Source organism: Suricata suricatta, chromosome 6, assembly GCF_006229205.1.
Source record: "Suricata suricatta isolate VVHF042 chromosome 6, meerkat_22Aug2017_6uvM2_HiC, whole genome shotgun sequence".
NCBI classification, from domain to species: domain Eukaryota; kingdom Metazoa; phylum Chordata; class Mammalia; order Carnivora; family Herpestidae; genus Suricata; species Suricata suricatta.
This window is the reverse complement of record NC_043705.1, coordinates 113,017,289-113,036,389: the sequence shown is the minus strand read 5'-3', so window position 1 is coordinate 113,036,389 and position 19,101 is coordinate 113,017,289. Positions and strand designations below refer to the sequence as shown.

The 19,101-nt window shown below is 36.3% G+C and overlaps 1 protein-coding gene across 1 annotated transcript in view; it reads right to left on the bottom strand.

Moving 5' to 3' along the window:
• The window catches only part of HCN1 (hyperpolarization activated cyclic nucleotide gated potassium channel 1), a 400,352-nt gene that overhangs the window by 373,122 nt on the left and 8,129 nt on the right, over positions 1 to 19,101 (bottom strand). The window contains exon 3 of the mRNA XM_029941265.1: positions 18,837 to 19,099. Within this exon, the coding sequence (XP_029797125.1) occupies positions 18,837 to 19,099 (263 nt within the window). The remainder of the gene's footprint in view (positions 1 to 18,836; positions 19,100 to 19,101) is intronic.

Below are 19,101 nucleotides of genomic sequence, written 5' to 3'. Positions count from 1 at the left end.
GTACAGTGAGGAGAGATAAGGCCTTGAAGCCAAATTTTGAGAACAAATAACACTTAAGCAATGATCAGAGTAGTGAAGGGTCAGAAAAGTAAAAAAGGAGTGTCAAATGCCATTAACGGTTCAAATTAAAATCTGAAGAGTGTTTACTGATTTAGAAACAAGGAGATTAAAGGACATTTATAAGATTTATTGTTTGGTTGTTTGTTTTCTGTTTTAGAGGTTCCTCTCCCCCAGGTTCTGCTCAAATGGAAAGCTAGGTAATGCAGGGTTTAGGAGTAATGATAAGTTAGGGGGTGAGAATGAATGCAACTTCCTCTCTTTGATAGTCTGTAAAGGTAAAAAGTGAATTATGAAAGTATCAAAAATAACTGAGCCAAAGGTTTGTTTCATTTTGTGTTATTTAAAGTGTTTTGAGCATACTTCTTGTAGAAAAAGAATTTAAACTTACCTAGGTTAGAGAAGGTAAATGATGAAATACACTTTTGAATTATCCATTATTATAGGAAATTCTGATTTTGAAACTGGAACATCACTTGCTGCCTTTTTTCAAGAATTTTAAATTAACTTTATTTTTAAACAAATAAGTTGCAGCATGATTTTCCTTAATTCTTCAGTATCTCTGTTTTTGGTTTTGTTTCATTCTGTTTGGGATTTGGTTTCTTCAGATTATTTCTATAGTTTCACAGTCCCAATAAGGAAAGAGAGTTTATTAAATAATCATTTTTGGGTACAGTGATTCCATTAAGTAGAATATCTTGGTAGCAGACCTCAAGAAACCAGGGAGAATGATCTCAGAGGTACAACAGGACTGTAGTTTTAGGGAAATTTCTTAGCCATCTGCCACATAAAACTTTACACATTGTTTCCTGCCTTTCTTAGCTTCCTGAGTTTTTTTCAGTAAATTCAAAGTCTAATAATAACTCTCTTAAAATTTCTCAAGCAATTGTAATCCATTACGATTCGAATGAACTCCACTTTACAAGCTATCCAATATAAAATACTTACATGGTTGCAGATGCAACCAAATGGCAAACATTGACCTTTTTTGTGTGATAGCTATATCTTTCATCAATAATATCTGTAGCTAAATTTTACAGCTTCTTTCTTTTCCCATACACCTCCTGATGCCTTCATTATGAGTTTGGCTCTTCATTGCTATTTTCATTTGAATAGTCTGTTCATTTGGTACATCAGCACTATCATTTAAAAGAATGCAAAAAGAACATAATGAAAGGAAATTAAAAATATTTTTAGGAAATAGAATAGTTTTCATGAGTTCTTATGTTTTCTGGAGTACTAAACTTAAGTAGACCCCCCCCAAAAAAAAAGTCTTCATAGTTTTCTTTGTTTTAGTTGCCTGCTTAGATAAGGATGTTTCAGTTCTCAAGATTTGCCCTTAACTCTTTAATGTCAAATATTTGACTTTTTATCAAAAGAAGCAAGTATTTGAAATAATTAGGTTTTTACACATAGAATGCAATCCCACATGGTGAACTAGAAGTGAGCTTTCAGAAAAATGCAGCCAATATTTTGCTAATGGGGTGCTATTTCCCATTCAAGACTATCACCTAAATAACTAAGCTTCCTATAGCCAGGAAAAGGATACATAAATTCTAACACTACATTTTTTAAAAAGTCAGAGAAAAAGACTGAGTCAACTAGGTCAGGAAATGACTAAATTCCTCCGGGACAAGTGGCTGAGATCCTGGGCTCTGAGCCAGATCCCTGGGTTCAAATCCAAGTTTCTCTACTTAGAAGCTGTCTGACCACCTACCCCCTCCATAATCTGGTTTTCTAGACTGTAGTATGACACAATTTATAAATGTTGGAGGGCTGCTCAAAGGATTCAGGAAGATAATAAAGACACTTAAAACAGTGTCTGGCACTTAGAATTTAGTAGATAATGCTGCATTTTGACTCTCTGTAGAATAAACCACTGGCTGTTGCTTGTCCTTTGCATGACCAGTTAAAACATTTTAATGGTAATTCTTTCCCCCACTAAATTCATATAAAAGTAACTGTGATAGAAAAATGTTTAAAATCTTGATTTATTGTGGATATTTAAGTCAACAAAATAGCATGCTTTTCAAAGAAACAATGGACACTATTTCCAGGCATAGAGACTGCATATTTTGTGAACTTCATTCAAACTCAGATAAAGTAGGACCACCTCATGTCTATTTATTGGTGATGAAAAGAATTTGAGGCTGTGGGAGTGATCACCTTGGTTAAATACTTGATAAGAGAAATAAAAAATATAAAACTACAAAAATATATATTTTTTTAAAAAATCAGTGAAGTTATGTTTCTAAGAATGAATTTTATTTTCAAATACCATTAGCCTCTAAACATCACTTTACATAGTTATATTTCCTAGTCATTAGATGTTTACAGCAATGTGCTTGTGGTATCTGTCGCACGGATTTAAAAATACATTTTGGCCATTGCTATCTCTTGCTGTTTGCCTGCAGTGAGCTCTCACATAATTAGGGCTGAATACACTGCACTTTTAAAATTAAACCAAGCCTCTGGGAAAGAATCATGGAAATAGATGGTTAAAGGACACCCAGGCAATTAACAAGCATGATAAAGTTAAAAATTAAAGATAGGAAAGTAGGTTAAGAGCTTTTCTCTCTCTTTCCAACATGATGTGTTGATACAGAAGGAATATACATTAGATTTATTTTACATAGAAAAGGGATATAGAGGCAGTCCACATTTTAGTCAATAGGTAAATCCCTTTGCTAGGTTTCAATGGACTTTTTCTCTTTGAAGCACACAATTTTGAAATAATTCTTATTCTTAGCTTGATTGACTTCTATAACAAGCCTGAAAATACTTCATACTTTCTAGAATCATAACAGTGTAACAACAGACTTATAGAGATTTAAAAGTTAAAAACCTAAGATAATCTTACCCCAGCAATGAGTGTATTTTACCAAAAAAGTTACATGCAAAAGTATTGACTATTTGTGATGGTTTGCAATAAAACTCTTAGAAACAAATAGTAAAAATAATTACAAAATTTAGCTGATAATTAAATATTATAGAATCAATGCATCATGATTTTTCTCTAGTGACAGATCATTTTGTTCAATTTCCCTACTGGCATTCTTTCCTTCCATTAAAGTCAGTCCTTATGTGGTCATGATCTCATGGTTTGTGGGTTTGAGCCCCACGTCAGGCTCTGTGCTGACAACCTGGATCCTGGAGCCTGCTTCAGATTCTGTGTCTCCTTCTCTCTCTGCCCTTCCCTGCTCATGCTGTCTGTCTCTCTGTCTCTGTCTCTGTCTCTCTCTCTCTCTCTCTCTAAAAAATAAACATTAAAGTCAGTCCTTATGTGCTTGTCTTCTTTATTAGACAAAAAGCCTCTGAAAGACTGCTACTCTTTCATTTTTTTTGTTTCATATCTAAAGCACCTAATACTCACTGAAAACTTACCCAGCATTTAGTAAATATTTACTGAATGAGTGAATTCATGAGTATAATCCTATGTCTTTTATATAAATCACTATTATTTATTTGTACACATATATTAATCACGTAAGAGGATAACAAACTGAAAAGGGAATGTAGTATTTGTAAATATTGGCTGCGTGTCAAGCATCTTTCACATATTTTATTTCCACAACATCCTTAAGGCGATAGATATTTTCTCAGATTTTACAGACTAGCTTCAAAGAGATTAAATATCTCCTCAAATCAAGTTAAAAGAGTTAAGGATTTTTCTGAGCTCAGAGTTTTCTGAGCTCCTGTCTGGGTCATTTTCCCCCCATAAAGTTGCATTATCTTGCTTTGCCTTAGCATTATTAGGGTTTTACAGCAAATACAAATCAGATCTGTGAGTAAAACAGAAACATAAATAGAAATATTACATTTTTTTCATTACAGCCTGATCTTTCTTTTTGGAAATTAGTACCTCTTCTCATTTTTTCTTTTCATTGTAAAATAGACAGATACAGAAAATAGTGACTTATTATAAATCAAACATCCTTGAAATCACCGCCCAGGACAAGAAAGAACATTTTACCACCACTCCCCCAGGAAGCCCTTCCATACGTATGACCCCATTCACAGCGCCCTCCCCCTCGCTCTCTGAAATAACAGTTCTGCTGGCTTTCATAGTAATTGCTTCCTTGAATTTCTTTACATACTTTCATCACAACTATGCATCCCTAAATTGCAGAGTTCGGTCTACCTCAAACCTCCACCTTCCCTTCCATCCCATTCTTTTCTTTACCACCTATTTGCTGAAGAAACGGGGTGACAGGCCCATCAATTCCCCAATACTAGATTTTGCTAATTACATGCTCAAGGTACAAGTTCAGCACATTCCTCCGCCCTTAGGTTTCCTGACATCAGATTCCATTCCACTGGCAAAACTATCGGTTGTGTGTGTTCCTTTATCAAGAAAATGCAATATCTGGTTTTGCTCTTTTTTGTTATTACTGGCCACTGATGCTCAACATCCAGATGTATGAATTGAATGAGGATGGTAAAATGGCAATCTTCTAATAATATCTTTACCTTTTCATTTATTAACTTTAACAATTTTATAAAGATACTCGTTTCCTCCTCTGCTATTTGGTTACATATTGGTTCAGATAATACAGGAAAATCAGGGTGAATGCTTGATTTCTTCCTTTTTATTTACTAAAGTTTCAAGGTAAGGAATTGAGTTTCAGAGGTTAAGCATTTTTGGTATCATTATGAACTCAGACATCTTCTGAGTTTGAATCTGTTAAAATTCTCATCTTTTTGAAGCTCATCTTGGCTTTTTCAAGTTGACTCCTGATTCTTTTTTATATTACCCTGGTTGTCTTTGATAATTTCCTTACTGTCTTGTCTGTCAAGTTGTTCCAGGCCCTTAATATGTACTTCCAGCCCCAGACCTAGGATCCGCCATCTTTCTCTTGAAATTACTGCAGACCTCTTGCTATTGGAGTGTGTGAATCCCATCCCAGTTTTGACTGTTTCTCCTATTGGGTATGGGGGAGGTCTGCCCATTCTCTGGTTTAGCAGATGACCTTGATTCTCATTACTTCTTTTCAATCTACATGGAAGTTCAAAAGACATAGATCTTGCAACTGGTACAAGTCTTTTCCAATCTATTTATTTTTTAGGCTCATGGGGATACTTTTGCTATAAATGTTATGCATGTGTTTTGTTTTTGCTATCTATCTGCTCTATTTTTTTATGCACAAACACTAAGCTACCACTATCTTCTAAGACTCAAGTTCCCTTTCCTTTCAAAAGTTATGGCAACTTCAATTTTCTTGTATCAAGATCTACGGTATCCTTTCCATTAACATTACACAAGGATCAATTTAATAGTGCTGATTCAGATGTGTTGGGGTTGGAATTTTTCTAGGATTGATGAACACAGTAAAAGAACCTACTTACCACAGAGTCAAAGTTCAAAATTAATCCTCTTTCAAAACTGAATGTTTTATTAACTAAACCTATAGAGACAGTTCCAATTTCCAACCCTTGCACAATAAAACTTGACATGTATACTCTTATACCAAGGCAACACAATTTGGTAAAAGAAAAATATAAAAACATGATACGTAAAAAAAGTAGTGTCATTCTTTCTTAATGTCATTGCCCAAAGAGATATATTTTCAGCTCTATTTTGATGAAAATAGCATTGATTCCAAAGGCAATAACATTTAAAGAGCATTTATGGGGCTGTAAAATAAGAGTCATCCCAAGATGTCCACAAAATATATCCCCAATTTTTTAAACTACATAGAAACAAACACTACAATAAACAGAATTCATGTAAGTGTGGAAACATATTATTTTAAATAGCTTCAATCTTTATTTCTCAATATATGTTTCTGTGTATTAGGTTACGCTATCTGCACTGCATTAAAATATTCCTTTTTTTGTAGGAAATATAGGGAAAAGACCATCTGGTTGTTGAAAGTTTTATATATAAACCAAGATTTGGCATAATGTTGCTAAAATTTCTTCATTCACTCATATTCACTGAATGCCGACTTTTGCCACACATGGATCTAGCCTTAGAAATATAGTACTTTATATAGGCATTATATTTAAGCCCTTAAGTGAGGCTTAATTATAGATTAGGAAAGATAATAATCCAATTAGATAAACACAACATTTAGTATAATAAATTGTAATAACTTCTGTGAAGAAAAGTCAGGGCAGAGATATGGGGAATAACTGATAAGCAGGGGTTTCAGACAGGGTTGAAATTTGACTGATGTTATATCTGTTTAAATTGTTTTAATGTTTATTATTTTTGAGAGAGAGGGAGAAAGAGAAAAAACAAGGGAAGGGCAGAGAGAGAGGGAGACAGAGAATCTGAAGCAGGCTCCACAAAGAGCCCAGTGAGGGGCTTGAACTTGTGAACTTGAGATCGTGACCTGAGCTGAAGCTGGGCACTTAACTGACTGAGCCATCCAGGTGACCCAGGTTAGATCTGTTTACATCTTTCTCCTATCATGAAAAGTATTGCACGGATCATCCTATTTGCAAATATATCATAATTTTTCTGAAAGATAATTTACCAGCCTATAAATTTTCAAGAACTTTTTATAAGGGTCAAATAGACCTTCAGAAATGCTGCAGCTTTTACAGAGTCCCCGGACTTCTGCATTGGAAAGCACTGCCCCATGACAACAGGATTAAATAATTTGCTAATATTTTTCTAGGAACTCTGTTTCCACTTGTTTTTTATCTTTTATACATTTAAATTTATTTGGATTTAATTTTACTGCAGACTGATGAGAATTGGTTTTACTCAACTCTTTAAGTTGATTCAGAGTATTTACCATATCATTTATACTTTAACATATAGATATGAATTTTTTTCAATTTTTTTCAAATTTCAAATTTGGGCAGTTTATATTTTTTGGCTTTTATAGCTGGTGATTCTTTTCTATTATATGTCCTCAATCATGGTTGTTAATATGTAGAAAAGTTACTAATATATTTTAATATATTTATCTTAAAATCAGTCATCCTATGAACTTCATAGTTAACTTGATCATCTCTCAGTTGATTTGATCAGCTTTTTTTTTTTTTTAGTTTATTTATTTATTTTGAGACAGAGAGTGAGTGAGGGGAGGGGCAGAGAGACAGGGAGAAAGAGAATCCCAAGCAGGTTCTGTGCTATAAATACAGAGCCCAACACAGGACTCAAATCCACCAACCTTGAGATCATGACCCAAACTGAAATCAAGAGTCAGACGTTTAACTGATGGAGCCACCCATGCGCCCCTCAATCAGTTTTTTAAAGCAGGTAAACATCATCTGCAAAACATCACTCAGTGTCCTCTCATCCCAAATGTTTCTAGCTATAACTTTGTGCCTTACTGCATGGACTGACTCATCAAGAACAAATATCTATTTGATCCCTGCTGACCAGGAATCCAGCCTCAGAACTAAACTACTTGGTTGACAGGAAATTCTCTCCATCTTGAGACAAATCTTTCTAACCACAGTTTTAATTCTTCAATGGCTTGTCCAAATAGAACTCTGTCTCAAGCTATCTTCCACCCATTGTTTTTAGGATCATATTTCTGTGTAAAAATATCAGATAGTTCAGGAAGTCTTAAGCTGGAGTCTAGAAATAAATGTGCTTGCAGGGAACCACAAACCTCCTGAAATCAGAGATAAAATTTTATACATATATGCACTTTTCTAGGAAGGAGATTCACAGCTTTCTTTTGATTCTTATTCTTATTCATTTAGTGACCCTGACAGCCTAAGAGTCACTAAATGGACAAGCATGAATGATCAGCTTAATCAATAATTATAACTACAGAATTCCTATATTATTTATATTGTTCATTACATATACAACCATAACTAGATGATTTCAGCATGTACCTCTGCTATTTTATAAACCAAAAAATTACATCTGAATCCCAGACAATATATCTGTCTCTAATCTTCAACCTAATTCACTTACATGATTACTCAAAACAAATACCAAATTTATTGCTCAGAACAAAGAACCTCTCTAAAAATAATTATTTAAATAATTAATAACTCCTCTATAGAAAAAGTAAGGAGTACTGATTTTCCTTGTAAGTACTACTAATATAACATTCAATATACATTTTCTCAGCTTCTACTCACATCTCTCAACTAAGATGGTATATTTTTAAATAAGGTATATTATCTTAAAATAAAAAACAAGGTTAACACATTATGCAAGGCTAATAAGTGACATCTGCCAAGTAATGATGTAAAAAAACATTAAAAATCATTCTTTTAAATTTGCAATCTTTCTTAAATTATATTTCCAAATAACCATTTTCGTAGACTATTAAATTTGACAATAAAAAAAATGAAAGAATTTAGCAAGTTATGAATCACCTTATTTGGCTCCTATATAACATTTAACTGATTTGAAATAAGATACCAAATGGTTTAATGAAAATAAAGATTAACAGGAAGGAGCGCATGCAACTCAATGCCATTAGAATTTTCCCTAAAAGCTATTCTAATATTCAATACTATAGCATTCTATACCACCTTAGAAGATCCTAAAGGTGTATCTGGAAAGTTTTACAGATAGAGGATGCATTAGAAGTTTTCCAGTGCTAATTGCCTCAGGAGTGAAGCTGTTTCATACAGCACATACAAAACCTGCCATTGTACGTCAGGATTTCTGCTGCCCAGACCTCCAAGATAAAAAGAAATCAGAACAGCCTAATCCTTATATGTCTTCACAGACACATTTGGTTTAAAGAATTCTCAAGACTGTCAAGTATGTATGAAGAGAGTATTTTCTTTTCTCAAATAGTTTACATTCCTTAATTCTGTTTCAATTTGACTTTCACAATAATAGCTAACAATTACATAGCATTAAGTGCAGAGTGTAATTTCTAAGTACTATGTATCTAGACACTATAAAAATATTTATATCAACATAAAATATGTATCATTCTAACAACCTGATAAGATACATACATTAGTTTCCTTATTTTATAACAAAAGTCAAGAATTTTGGAGACTGTTATATTATCATTTAGTTTACAGTGTTTTCCAACTTCTTGATATGTACATTTCTCTTTGAAAAATTTTTGCCTTTTTTTCTGACTTAGTGGTGTTCTGAAGCTTCTGTTAAGACCCTTTGTGGGGTCTCTTCCTTTCCTGATGCTGAGCACTCTCGGAAATCTCATTTCCTCCTATCTGGAAATTTTTGTTTAAAATGTCTGTTAATTCCACATGTCCATTTTCACACCTGTTCTCATTTTGAAACTGTTTTTTAAAGATTTTGACCTTATGAATTATCCTTTACTACATGTTCTTTTTTATTTCTTTTTGCCTTAATTCTGAGAGGTTTCTGAAACTTTATGTGCCAACTTCTTACATGTGAGCATTTTCTTTTAATTTTCTGGGTATTCTTTTCATAGCATGTTTTTCTTATTGTATGTATAAAATATCTTCCTGAAGATATAACTTATAGACTTTTTTTAATAATGTTGTAATTTTCCCTTAACCCCAAATTCCTCTCTGTTCTCTGAACTTTCATTTGTTGTTTGATTTAGTCTTTCTCTTTTATGATGGACTCATGTTTTGCTTAAAGATCATATGAAATGATAAAATATCAATGTATAATTACAGTTTCTATGTACGTATGTAAGGCTTTTTGAAAAATCCTTAGGTAATGAATAAGAATTTGTAGTGGAAGGTCTTCAAATGTCTCCCATTAGATGTGTTTTTTCTCCAATGTTCTGCTGGGGAAGAACTGACCTGGCTCCAAGCATTCTAATGTTAAGCCTGAAAGTTCTACATTCACTATGAAGACCCCTATTTAATCCTCCTCATTTCGGCCTGGCTTTCCTGGAAACTGCTTCTTAACTGGTACCTCACATCTTAAGCACCTAAGTGGCTCACTGATGAAGAATTGTGAAAATTAAATATTTTTCCATTAGCTTTGTATTTTCCAAAATGTTTTTGAGATCTCTGGCTCTCTATTTTCTCCTCTTTCTTTACTTATCATCGTATCTGTGTGTTTTCTCATATTGTTTTGGAATGGTTTCATGAGGTGGGAAGAATAAATGATTAGGTTTAGTCTATAATGTTTCCTTGCAGGTTAGGAGAATGACTTATCCTAGTTGCTTCCTTTCAGTGAAAAGAGTTGGAGTGACAGAATTAAGATTCAGAAGAGCTGAATTCCTGGCCCAGTTCTTACTATCTATGTCACCATGTTCATGCTGCTTAATGTTCCTGCAGTTTCATTTAGTCATCTGTACACTGGCTAGGGAAATGTAATGGTTGTGACATGTCCTTGCAGGTAGCAGCGGGGAGTGGGTGCTAGGTGTTGCTATAGGGAAAGGAAGAGCTTTCTTTAACTGGATTTACTAGCTGTAAGATTAAATGTCTGCACATCCTGGTTGCAGACTAATTCTTTGTACATGTATTCACTATTTGTTAAAAGGCTGTATGTTGACCCAGTGATTTCAACTCTAAGATAAGTGAAAATATATCTCTGCACAAGAAACTGTACAAGAACATTCATATCAGCAGTAGTCATAATGGCCGAAAGGCAGAAACAATGCAGATCTGCATCACCTGATGAATGGATAAACAAATCTGCTGTAACCATACAACAGAACAGCATTCCGTAAAAAAGAAGTTCTAAAACATGCTACAACGTGGATGAGACTTGAAAATATGCTAAGTGAAAGAAGCCAGTAACAGAAGACCACACATTATATATTCCATAAACAATCTCTGGAGGCAGAAAGTAGACTGATGGCTCCTTACAGCAATGGGGAGAGGAAATGGAGAAGATAGAAATGCATCCTAATGTGTATGGGTTCCTACATGGAGTGATAAAATTTCTCAAATTGATCTGGGTAATGGCTGGACAACTCTGTGAATATACTAGAAAAAAATTCAATCACACACTTTACATGAGTGAATTTATACTGTAACTGAATTATAGCTCAAAAAAAGGTGTTAAAAATAAAGCATCTGTGAAAATTTAAGCATGAAAACAATCTTTTATGTGTACTTTTATAACATAAAAAATAAAACTGAGGAGTGCCTGGGTGGTTCAGTGGGTTGGACATTCGACTTCAGCTCAGGTCATGATCTCAGGGTTTGTGGGTTCGAGCCCCACGTCCAGCTCTGTGCTGACAGCTAGCTCAGAGCCTGGAGCCTGTCTTTGGATTTTCCCTCTCTCTCTGACCCTCCCCTGCTCATGCTGTCTCTCTCTGTCTCTCAAAAATAAATAAAAACATTTTAAATATTTTTTAAAAAAAGAAAAGAAATATAAAATTGAGTAGTATAGATGAGGTCATGGAACTTTGACTCTAGTGCAGGGACATAAATATAATATAACTGTAAGTTCCGATGAAAGAAGAGACCCAGATAGAAAACTAAATGGGGGGGGGTTTGGAAGCAGAGGGTGATCAGAACAATTAAACAGAAATCCAAACAACAAGGAGAAACTAGGTGTGATGCACAGTGACAGAAAGTAAAAAGAGAATTTTAGGCAGTGGGGTTAAATTTCACATCAAAATCTCTGGGCGGGAGAGAACTCAGCTTACTGTAGGGGTTGAAATTTTACGCAGGAGGCCAGAATACAGTGGGGGAGTAAGTTGTGGGTGAAGAGGTTGCATAGATAAACTGAAATTATTCATGATCTTGTAGCTCATCTTGTAGCTCAAATGTATTGTAAGACTAATGGGAAGCCTCTAAAGGGTTTTAGGCCACATGATATTATTAGATATTAAGTAATATTTGCTTTTTAAGATCGCTCTTGCTACTCTATGATGAATATAGTTCTGACTTTCTCTCCTAAAACTACTTGTGCACATCTAAGCAGAAATATCAACAACACTGATAAACCTATGTCACTCATAATTTTGAAAAGTGTCTCTGGGCGCCTGGGTGGCTCTGTCAGAGGAGCATCCAACTCTTGATCTCCACTAAGGTCATGATCTCACGGTTCCTGGGATTGAACCCTGCATTGGGCTCTGCACTGACAGCACAGAGTCTGCTTGAGATTCTCTCTTTCTCTATCTATCTTTCTGCTCTTCCCTCCCCTCTCTCAAAATCAATAAACATTATTTAAAAAGTGTCTCAACCAGTGGCAGTATTAATTGGTAAAGTCAATATGTATAGAATCTCTAAAATGTTCACAGCCAGTAATTCCATTCCCTGGACTGTCCAAAATATAATGAAGAGTAATATACAAAGATGTTCACTGTAGCACTATTTAGCCTGAAAGTACAAAATCTGTAAACAGTTGCTAATTCTGTAGATGTGTAATTAGCCTGACTTCTTTAGAATTGTAGCTAATGTCTTAAAAATAAAAACAGGTCTATAAATAAGATAGTCCAATTATACATCCCAAACATGTATAATTTTGTTACTTTGCTTTAACCGAGTAGTTACTATGTGAAATGGCTAAAGAGTATTATGAGGAAATTAACTAATCAATGTGAAAAAAGTCATGACATCCTTTTTTGTCATTCAAACTTGGGTGAAATATATCAGATAAATGTTCAACTCAAAAATAATCAACACAATATATATCCTATGTGCATATAATCGTATACAGATGTCCCTTAAATAGTTTCTATGCACATGCACAACGTGTGCACGCACACACACACACACACACAACACAGAGAATTAATAGCATCACGATGATTTATTTTGCAATACCACAGATAACTCCAGGATGTACCAGGGAGTATCACCATATTCCCTTGATTTTTTTTGAAAAAAAAAAATGGCAAGTTGTATATCAAGATGCCTTCACAAAGAAAATTATTTGCAGAAGAAAAGCATTCAGTCTACGTAAAAAGTCTTTTTTCCTAGTGTATGCAGAATTTTTCTTCATTACCACCACCTTTTCTGCCTAACTTGTAGTTTGTTACTTCTTTATACAACATTATAAGATAAAAATTTGTCACAGACTCTGAAAACATTGAGCATCCTTCATTGTGGTGCTATGGTCTGCCATAATTTTGCATTTTAATTACAAGAAACTATATATGAAATTATATTAACCCATTACTTACTTGTCTCTAAATAATGAAGTGAATTATCTGCTAAAGAACAGAATTACACTTCAAATGGCAAAATGTTCACATGAGCATCACATCAGATATATTTTGCTTGACTCTTAGTCACTTTGGGTTATAGGCTCACTGAATAATGAATAATGCAGAATTGCAAATACTACTTAAATTGCTTTATGGTGTTGATGTTGTTTTAGTTTGTGGTTTTTGATCAAGTAGATATAGTTTATTTAGATTTTGTTAAATAACCTTTTGATAATGAGTCATATATTATTCCAATGTATTTAAAATTCTTGCATTACTCATCAACATTCAAGTTCATAAATACAAGTTGACATAATTAAGTGTGAATTGGTAAAAACGCATCTGCCCAAAGATTCTCAATTTATATCAAGTCCCAAAAGTAGGTTTAAAGGGAAAGTTGCTCAGAAAAAAAAATGCAAAACATCTTGTAACATTTTAATAGTATAATCTCACACTAATATTGGGGCGCCTGGAAGGCTCAGTTGGTTAAGTGTCCAACTTAGCTCAGGTCATTATCTCCCAGTCAGTGAGTTCGAGCCCTGCATCTGGCTCCGTGCTGACAGCTCAGAGCCTAGAGCCTGCTTCAGATTCTGTGTTTCCTTCTCTCTTTGCCCCTCTCCCACTCATGCTCTATCTCTCTCTCCCTCTCTTAAAAATAAACAAAAAAAAAATTTTTAATGATAATAATATCACACTGATATCTATCAAATTCAATTAAATAGTGAAACATCAAATAGATTTTAAAATTTTGCATCTTAAATGGATACTAAGAAAAAGTAATGGAATAAATTCATACTTTCAAATCATTTCACTTTAATTGGGCCTAACAGTTGGTAGAGTCACCAGGAAAAACTTAATTGAAATATAAGATATAAAAAGTTTTACCTAACAGAGAAAATAAATAAATTCTTATGGTTAATTGTGGCTGTGTCGATATGGAAAACAAATAAAAGAAGCATTGCTGGGAGCGTACAGATTGCATTTAACACAAAGATAACAGAACAGTAGGCTAATTAGTCCTTAAACCCCAGAAGGTTGAATTGTTTTTTTCGTAAGAAGCTCTTGGAAACAAAGGTCTCTCTCCGACTTACTGGGTAATATGGGCGAAGCCTCCCTTCACTAATGAACATGTCAGTGACCTCTGACATCACTACCACTGTGGCTGCAACACGAGGCAGAGATGGAAGGCCAGAAATGGCAACAGCTTCAGAAAGTGACTCCCGTCTCTAGAGTCCTTGTGTTCTTATGACATAATAAGCTTCTCGTACAGTTGTTCACATTGTGAAAAGCAGTGGAAGAAGTAACAAGCCAAGATATAAAATCTCCTCCTTTACCAGAGGCGAGATGTTGGCTGACAATATATATGGAATGGGAACATTATCTATAAACGCACCCTGTATATAAGTGTGATCCAGGAAAATAATGTCAGAATCCATGAAATGGCAAAGAATCTGGGGATAAATTCTTCCAAGGTAAATTACTCAGATAATAAAAACCATCCAGAAAAGTCTTCTATTCCTTCAATCCATTTGAATGATTATATCATAACTATGGATTAGCTGTGAAAGCACAGGGCTAGGCCAGTGCCACTTTTTTTATTAAATAAATAAAAAGTAAATTTTTAGAGGTGCCTGGGTGGTTCAGTCGGTTAAGCATCTGACTTTGGCTCAGGTCATGATCTCACGGTTTGTGGGTTCAAGCCCCGCATTAGGCTCTGTGCTGACAGCTCAGCTGTGTCTCCCTCTCGCTCTCTGCCCCTCCACTGATCACACTGTCTCTCTCTATCTCTCAAAAATAAATAAATGTTAAAAGTTTTTTAAAGGTAAATTTTTAGCTAATAAATACATAATCACTGTTAGTAATCTCAAAAAGAAATCACATTTAACCTAATTAGATATTTGTTTTTGTGTGTCTGGTACACATGAAACTCAGTAACACTGAGAGCATGTCCTTACTACACAAAGGCCAGTATAATTTTACTTTTTTCTTTTTTCTTATTTTAAGTTTACTTATTTATTTTGAGAGCAAGAGGGAGAGAGAGAGAGAGAGAGAGAGAGAAAAGATGCATGAACAAGTTGGGGAGGGGCAGAGAGAGGGGGAAGAGAGAATTTCAAGCAGGCTCCACACTGTCAGCGCAGACCCTGATGCAGGGTTCAAAGTCACAAACAGTGAGATCATGACCTGAGCCAAGATCAAAAGGCGGCCGCCACTTAACTGACCAAGACACCTAGGCACCCCTACTTTTACTTTTTAAGTAATTATATTTTTCCTAGTTTGGGTGATTATATACATGGTATGGACAAAAACATAGTTTTGTTTGTTTGTTTGTTTTCTTACTAAACTCTCTCTCTAGCTCCCATCCAGTTTTTTCTTAAATAAACAACCAAAAACAAAAAGAAAACAAACAAACAAAAAAACAAGTCTTACAAGACTAAAATCAAAGGCTATGTTCCTTGTGGAGTCTCTAGGGGAGAATCCACTCCTTGCCGTTTCCAGCTTTCAGACGCTGAAAGCATTCCTTGACTCGTGGGACGTCACCGTGATCTTTGCTTCCATCGTCACATCTCCCTTTCTGCCACCCAGTTATTTCTAACAGTTTTGGTAGTATTTGACTCTTCTTTAGTCCCTGAAGGTTTCTAACATCATCCTCTCCTGAGAAAGAAGGGAAATACAGAGCCCCTGCCCTACTTACACCGGAGATAGGAGAAAACTACGTGCCAGACACAGCAGTATCTCTCTTGGGCATGTGAGAGAAGCACCTAGTTGGCTCTGTGGGAGTCTCAGTGGGAGCAAAGCCTGGGAAGTGGAAAAGGCCTTGCCTCAGAAGTCATCCTGAAAAGGGATACTACATCACCAGCAGAGTGGTAAAGTCCTGGCCTGCCCAGGAGTGGCAGGCTCCCCTATATTCAGCAGGATGGGGGTGACCTAAAAGCACTATGAGTAAACTTCCTTGGCCATGAAAAAGCTTATGAAAGCATCAAGTTAAAAAAAAAATCCTTATTTCCAGTATCTCCCAACCCTCCATGGAAATTGATTCTCAAGTGTCACTTTCTCAGTTGCTAAATTATTACTGAACATCAGTTTGGCATTATAGGAATCACAGCAAAGCCCTGGCCTTAAAGTGTCTTCTTCAGCAGAGACAAAAGGCGAACAGATCAGAACCATAACATTTCTACTATGTTAAGAGAGTTCTCCCATATTTCTTTTCCATTAGGAAAAGAGTACTGCCAGAATTTTGTCTTTCTTATTTCTTCTTTTTCCATTATATTATCCTGACATGTTATAGGTTTTGAGAAATCTTATTGAGGTCATATAAAAATATTAATGAAATAATAATAAGATTTAAATGTCTTCACATAGGCAAATAAGTATTTACATCATTACTTCCTTAGCTTTTGTTTTAGAAAACTGGCATATATTGTAATTATGAGTTTTAACATCTTTTTCAAAATCTTCCAGCTAAAAACCTAAACCTTGTAATTGTTTAATTTATGTCTGCCATTTCCTTTTTCCAGTCATGCAAGATAAAATCCAGTAGTGCAAACTTCTCCACGTTGGATTTTGTTTAGAGTATTACCTCACTTTTTAATCACTTCTCATTTATTTGAAACACACAGTAAAAGTAAACCACCATCTGATCTCAACTTATTTCTTATTTAGTAACTTTTTTGTTGTTTTTAAAGAGATATTTTGTCTCAGATGATTCGCCTGGAAAATGTGGAGAATCTTTAATTTCATGAATTTCATTCATTCAAAAGGTTTTGGCACACTATTCCAATTCCTGAAAGGTGGTCCTATGTTTTTATCCAGTAGGTGGTAAAAGTTTAATTACATACTACATGCCACCATTTTGAAAAGTGTAGTCTCTTTTTACATTGTTCAAGAAATAAAAGTGTCATAAGTTATCAAAAAGGATCACTCAATTGAGGTAAAATTAAATAAGGTGTAGCATTTTCTTTGCATGTAAACAGTGAACCACATATATTGTTGGAAATACCAGGCTTACTTTTGTTATTAAGACTGAAGGCTGTTTCCATGTGAAGTTTTTCTCATGAAAGAAAAAAAAGATACTAGGTTGCAACATACCTCCATGGAGGACTGAAGGAGAGATTGTATTCTACATTTGATTTCAACCTTTAAAATTTTAAAGAAAATGACAGTCTAATGTGCCTTAAAACAAGGTCATTTATAAGTCTGCTTATCTTACTGATAACAGGATAAACAGCAACCATGGTTGATTATTTAAATCCTTTTAAATGTAAACATTCTTTCAGTCCAACTCTTAATTTGCTATAGACTATAGATATCATTACATTCTATAAGTCCCCATTTAGACTTTGTTACATGTTTTTGTAAATAAGAACTCTAAAATGCTAGATTTCCTAAATCCATTCACTCTATGCATAAATAATAGAGGCAACTGATTTCTGAGACAATATGTAAATTTCAAAGAAGGTGAAGACAGTCACTCCCAGGCTTTATGTGTCAGGAGTTTGAGTTTTCCAAAGCTAACGTCATTCAGAACTGTGGACAGCTCCTACTGAGGCATAGAGTTGATGGCAATTTCCCTTAAACGTTAACTCAAAGTAATGCTGCTTTTTTATTGCTACCTTTGTTTGCTGTTTAATAGACGCCTATTAAAACGGCTTAGTTTGCACATATAGTCTTTTGACTGATTCTTTTTCTTTTTCGAAAGAGTTTAGTTGAAAGAAAGAAAGAAAGATAAAGAAAGCCAGTCACCCTGAGTTTTAGAATTTAAACGGAAAGCCCAACCTTATTCGGGAGCTGCAACGTGTACGCACGCTAATAAATAAGAGGATCTACTTCACGACCTTCATTTGATAATCTCTAAACATGCTTATAACCGAGCAAATACTTGGGCGACAAATAAGATCAGGAAACGTCTTAATTTTAATTCTCCAAAGCAGTTTCCCTGACGGCTGACAGCTCTCCGCCTGCCCTTGTTTCCCAGCTGGGAAAGGGGAAAGGGATTTCCCAAACAGACTTGTAGTCAAGGTCAAGAAAGGCTGTCTCTTGGTTTCAGGAAGGGGGCTCTGGAAACGCCCCCTGTCTCTGTTTCTGGAACTCGAAGCTTCCTGCCACGCTGCTGCCCAACCTGGCAGCGCCTGCTCCGCTGAAATCTCAAGTCAGGGACTATCCAAGCGCAAATTGCCCTTCCTGAGTCTGCCAGCCACTATTCTGAAGAAATGCACTGAGGATGCCCAGTGCCTATAAGCAGATTAACATTCCCCAGGGGTGAGAGCGGCTGGAAGAGCTAGGACTTGTGAGTCACTGTCTCCGCTTGCCCCATCCTCTCCTCGAGCCCAGGAGCGCCTTTTTCCCCTTTGGGAGGGACCCACTTCTGGGGGAGCAGCGCGAGGATGGGTGTCACCCCAAAGACGACTTTCTGGCCGCTTCCTTACACTCCCAACTCCGAAGTCAAAGTTTTTTTTGCACAACTTAGCATCCTCCCATCCGGAGGGGTGGGGGTGGGGGGGTCACCGTGGACTTCTTCCCCGATGTGTCCCCAAAGTTCACGAGGCTAAGGAAGCGAAACCTCCCTGGGATTCCCGGGCAACAGGAGCTCCTCATCGCACCCCCTCCTCAGCGGAAACTAGTTGAAGAGTCGAGCCCGAGCAGTCCGAGCGGAAGCCGCCGGCAGCGCCACCCCCCGCCCGCCCCGCAACCCCTCCCTCCGAGTCCCCGGGCGCCCCCTCCCCGGCGCGGGGAAGCGTGTTGGAGGGCGCGCCCGGCAGGGAGGGTGGGGCGGCGGCAGGGAGTCCTCACCTGAAGTCGCTGTAAGGGTGGATAATCCAGAAGCCTGCAGTTTTAACCCTTTCCTGCTCCTTTTCCACCGCCTTCTGGCTCCCAAACATGCGGAGGGAGAATTTGTTGACCCCGGGCTGCAGCATGGAGGTGAACTGCCTCTGCATGAAGCCGTACTGCCGCCGGGGGCCCTCGGAGTCCTCGAAGCCCCCGGCCGACTCCTCGCCGCCGCCGCCGCCGTCCACCTTGAAGCACACCGAGTTGCCGTGCTCCTTCGCGCCGGCCC